Below are 5,538 nucleotides of genomic sequence, written 5' to 3'. Positions count from 1 at the left end.
GAGACTCTTATATCAGAGCCTAAAATAACTGTGGCAATATCAGCAGTGTCTCACTTATAAAATGTATGAGTAATGTAGCCTGTGGAAGAACATACTGTTTTTGACATACTTCTCTCTCCCCGTGTGTGTGTGTGTGTGTATAAACATCTGACTTCCTTCTTTCCTCCCTCTAGCTCTTTCTAGGCTCTTTCCATAAATATCCAGTCAGATCTGAATGAAGTCAGAATGAGCATTAACCTAGAAGATGTATGAGTGACAAAATGTCATCTCTTAGATGAAATCAGTCTGAAGGGGTTGTTAATCACCACGCAGCACCATGTGAGCATGTGATGAAAAACTTCCAACAGAAACGAATCTGTTGGAGCTTGAGGAAATCACAGAGGAATCTGCCTTTGGGAAAGTTAAGGGTGAAATCGATCTCACTGTAAAAAAGACTAGACAAGATAAGTTGTCATATAAGACAAATAACAGTATGACATGACAAAGATATGGGCAGCACCTGTGTCTTCAACTAAATAAAAATCCTGTGTCAGAAGTTGGATTTAGCCAGCACAGATTTCAGCAGAAGCTGAAGCAGTGTTTTCATCGGTGTCCCTAGAATTAAATCTTATTAAATCACATCAGTGGCTGCCTCTGAAATAATGCTTAAGATAGCCTGCTGTCAAACATCCAGAATCATTTTTGTATTTTAACAAATTCTAAAAATACTGAAAAAAATCCCACCTCCCAGAATGTCAAAAGCCCAAATCCCGTTTGGAACTTTGCAAGTGTGTCTAGGTCAAGTGCATCATGGATTCTTATTTCATAATGAAGCAGGGACACTTCTTACAAACCTAAACTCTCCTTTTAATGACTACACTTACATCTCGGTGTGGTGAATCACATCTTCTATCAAGAGACTAATCTACTTATCTATGAAGACAGCTCAAACAATCCCCCTATCACAGCTCAATTTTAGCAATTTAGAAAATAGACAAGGGTGTGTGTGTATGTCGTTGTCATAACCTAATCCATCTGAGTTCCCATTATATCTTTTAGTGTAGATTGTCAGCCTTGGTACTGTAGTGTAATAATACTTATCTTTTAGCTGAGAAAAAAGTAAAACATTTTTTGGGTAACTGTGGGTGCGTGTGTTACGGTGGCTTGAGGTTGTTACCACATGCAATGCTACTGTAAAAGTCTCTATATTCAAAGTTTGGGATTTAAAGACACAAATGCTGTTCAAACTGAAGCAAATGAACAGGACAAGCTCAAATTAAACCATAATGGCACACTAGCTATCTAAAGGTGTGTGTATTACACCCTACAATCACAAACACAAAAGGTGAATGGTCACCAAAAACATTAGGTTTGAAACTGACTTTTTAAATGTCCTTTAGCAGTCGTTAAGCCATTCCCTGATTTAGGATTTTTTTTCCATATATGCTGTCAAAAAATCTATTGGCATGAATTTCAAAAGAGTGCTGAGAACATTCTGAGCATTTTAAAACTCAAAAGACAGCTGCATATGATGCAAGGTTTAAACTGTGGCCTGTTTGAATTGGCAATATATAGTATAACATTGGGCTGCCGCATGGATTTGTCAGAATGATGAGACAGGCAGCACACTTGTATTTCTGTTGAAATAATGCTCTTACAGAATTTATAGCCTCATTTACCAACAAGTTCTCTCTTCAGAGAGCTTCTCTCTTCAGTTAACCACAGCACATGCTGTTACATTTAGGATGAGTGCCAGCTTGCACTGCTGAGAATATGGAAATATTAATATATTGTTAGTTTCTATCTAGCCCCATTAGGATGGATGGATGTCACAGAAACGGCCGGTAAATTGCTGTGCACCACACTTTAATGGAGATGGACAAACCAACCAGATGCACATATACAAAACCAACCACTTTGTCAGTATTGCTAAAGTCTTTTCTCTTGTAAAAGCAGACCGCTATGTTTGAAAACACTTTTAATAAAGCTCCCACCTTTGTGTGGCTTTGTGTTTCCACTGACCGCTGGGGGAAGTATTGAGTAAATTGCTGCTTGGTGCACCAAAAGGAGGAGAAGAAGATGACCAAGTACATTACAGGGCTGGCTTCTGTTATAATGCACACTGGCTGCCAAAAATAAAGGCCTGATTTGATGATTTGACCACTTCGCGGAGCAGCACTAATTTAGACTCTGCTTGTAAATCAAGATGCATCAATTCCAGTTCTTTCCAGTTATCTGTATAATCTGAATTGCAGATTATTCATTCCAGCAGTCTGAGGTTGCAGTATAATATTGTAAATGGACTTATACTTGTATAATGCTTTCCTATGCACTGAGGCACACTCAAAGCACTTTAAGTCACTTTGCCTGTTCACCCATTCAATCACACAAGCATTCACACATTCACACACCCATATCACTGGGAGCAGCCAGGGGTTCAGTGTCTTGCTCAAGTACGCTTCAGCATGTGGACTGGAGAAGCCTGCCCTATGGTTAGGAATTACCTGCTCTACCTCCTGTGGCACAGCCGCCCATAATAGTCCTCAGTACATGGCAATAAGAAACCACCCCTCTCATTAGGTAGTTCTAGGGTCTAATATTTTATCTGCAGACTCTTATGGTTTCACACAAATCAGGTGATATCCTATTCTATTCACTAATCTTGAACAGAGCACATGAGTGTCCATGGCATTAAATTAATTTTTGTTGTTTCAATCCAGTTTTTTTTTTTTTGAAGTAATAGTGACCACCTGTCAAGTGCAAGTCAGATTTTATTTATATAGCCCAATATCATAAATCACATATTTGCCTCAAAGGGCATTACAGTGTGTACAGCATACAATATCCTCATATTAATAGGAAAAGCATTTTTATGAAATGTCAGAAAGAGCAACAGAGGAGGGATCCCTCCTCCTTCTCTGAATAGTATGAGTTCTGAGAGGGTTCTGTCAGTCTGCATTCTCTACAGCGTGTTACCTGAGGTTGTCCTCAGGGCGAAAGTGATTTAAAAAAAACTTGTTGTTTGCATTCTTGTGCACTTATGTCTTCTAGTATGACTTTGTGGAGCTACTGGATGGTAGTCGCCTCATTTCCAAAGACAAACGAGCGCTCAGTGACACAGACGCAGGAATTGAACACCTGGCTGGTACACAGGAGGAGGAGTCTGGGGGAGGAGCCCGACACACACGCTCCGTGAATGTGCACGAGGCAGGCTTTATCCAGTACCTGGACACAGGAATCTGGCATCTGGCGTTTTACAATGATGGACGAAACACAGAGCAAGTTTCTTACAATACCATCATCATAGGTGAGACTCAGCAATATGTTTAAAGTAGTTAGCATTGTACAGTGTGTCTTGGTGAGTTGCTTTGTATATGTGTACTTCAACAGCACATGCACTCATACAACATAATGTGTCCCCATCAGATCAACCTGTCACTAGAGGAATCCAATAAAACCTATATATTTTATCATGCCAAACAGTGCAACGTGTTTTGGGTCTGGGGGTCTATAATTATCAGAAACATCACAGAGGCCATACTGTATTTCTTCCAACCGTAATTTAGCTCCAAATGGCTTGATAGAAATATTTGTTAGCAATCAACCTGTAAAATGTTGAGTAATGATTATTTATAATTATCTAATCACACCTTTAAAATGTGGCTATTTGTGGGCTGATTCTGTACTTCTGTACAGGCCTAAGTAAAGGCTCTCCCAATTACTTTGTGTGCTAAATATCATGGGGTTATGACTTGCAACCTGCAAATATATCTGATAGTTTCCTCCTCACTAAGAGGCACAGTATAGTGTTCAGTTATTGTAAAAAGAAAAAGAAAAAGAAATGTTTGTTCTATCTGAGGGGTATGGGTGTGTATGTGAGTGAGTGAAGGAAATCACCAGTTACATTCAGAGGAGAGTCAGCCATGCTGTGTGGCAGAGAGAGAGAGAGAGCAGGAGAGAGGTAGTGGAGTAATTGGATGTTAGAATGTGTTGATTGGACTGACTAGCTGTAACTAAGGCAACCACCGAGAACCAGTCTCTCAGTGCTGCTTGTATGTATGTGTTGTGTGCTTTATTTCATAAGACCATATCCAGCCCATCCAATTAACTGTCATCTCCCCCCCAATCAGAGTCGATTATGGAGTGTCCTCAAAATTGTCATGGAAACGGAGATTGTCTCTCAGGAATATGCCACTGTTTCCCAGGATTTCTGGGGCCTGACTGCTCTCGAGGTAAACACACACACACACACATTCTGCCACCCATAGAGAGGCAGTAATTGTCGGGAGGTTGTTATCCCAGCAGTGAGTGTGACCCACACGCTGTGAAGGCTGTGCTGTGTTATGTTCCTCCCCCAAAACACAGCTTTACCAGGCCATACTCTGTCATAGATTTATCAGAACCAGCTCATCTTAAGGTGTACCCTTAGATACTGGATTACTGTAGTACTGACAAGCTGTAATCCTGCATACTGAAAACATGCCACAAAGTCTAGACAAAATGTAAGTAATAAGAGGACAACATTAGCCCCTTGTAGAAGCTGAACCCTAATCCAAGATGATAGCAATGAGTCATCGCAGATTAGCAAACTGTTTTGAAACCAGGTTGTTGTTTGGGGCTTACTCTTATTTTCTTATTGAAATCAAATCAATCAAATACTGTATATTTATTGCCATTGTATCTATGGTTACAACGAAAATGGCCGCACTTCCTCTGTGCCAATACATCAAAAGAACTCAAGATAAATAAGCAAGTAAGCAAAACAAACAAATAAATAAAGCATCCGTCACATTCTGCATTAATAGACTTATGGTTGTTCACTCGCAGGAGAGAGTTGAGCTAGTGGGTTGGACTCGGTTGGCAGACAACAGTTCCGATTAAGAATCTTTATTATAACAACAGTTCAGGTAATCAGAGGTCAAGGATAGAGGTGATGGTAGGCTGCTTCTAATGGGAGTGATGGCAGGAGTGCTTGGGCCAGAGGAGGTAGCAGAGAGGCCAGGTGTAGCGGACCACACTCTGCAGAAACAGGCAGGCTGGAATAGAAGGGGGCACGGCTGGGACACTTGGGCGGAGATGAGCTGCGGCGTGGTGGAGCTAAGTGCTGGGAGCACGTGAGACTGGCTTGCAGGGGCGATGGAGCATAGTTGGAGAGCTCAGAGGAGGCAAACTGCTGCAGGTGGACCTTAACTAGTAGCAGGAGCTGAAGGAAAAGGCACTCATAAGAAGCTGGGTGCAAAACAACAAAGAACCAGAGTCCGGGGGGACGCCATAAAACAAAACACAACTTGAATAGACAGGAAGAAAATACAGTCTTACTCATAAAGAAACAGGGTTATCTGATGTCTTCGCTGGGGAATTGTGTGACACGATGTAGCGTAGCCCAAAGTGCGGAGAAGGGAATCCTCGATGTACCAGCGACGAGAGAGCGTCTGCGAGCGATTTAAATAGAAGGTAGGTTAATCAGGGGATGTGCCTCAGCTGTGCGCTACACCCAGGGAGTGGATAATCCAACGATGCTTCTCAGCTGTGTCACAGAGCCTACCGGATGAGGGAGGG

At 41.5% G+C, this 5,538-nt stretch overlaps 1 protein-coding gene across 14 annotated transcripts in view; it reads left to right on the top strand.

Moving 5' to 3' along the window:
• LOC109965182 (teneurin-3) overlaps positions 1-5,538 on the top strand; it is a 620,836-nt gene that overhangs the window by 492,853 nt on the left and 122,445 nt on the right. For all 14 annotated transcript variants that reach the window (XM_020608995.1, XM_020608997.1, XM_020609006.1 and 11 more), the window contains 2 exons: positions 3,031-3,286; positions 4,110-4,211. In XM_020608995.1, the coding sequence (XP_020464651.1) occupies positions 3,031-3,286; positions 4,110-4,211 (358 nt within the window). The remainder of the gene's footprint in view (positions 1-3,030; positions 3,287-4,109; positions 4,212-5,538) is intronic.

Source organism: Monopterus albus, unplaced genomic scaffold, assembly GCF_001952655.1.
Source record: "Monopterus albus unplaced genomic scaffold, M_albus_1.0 scaffold97.1, whole genome shotgun sequence".
NCBI classification, from domain to species: domain Eukaryota; kingdom Metazoa; phylum Chordata; class Actinopteri; order Synbranchiformes; family Synbranchidae; genus Monopterus; species Monopterus albus.
The sequence above is the reverse complement of the archived record's forward strand: the minus strand, read 5'-3'. Positions and strand labels throughout refer to the sequence as shown.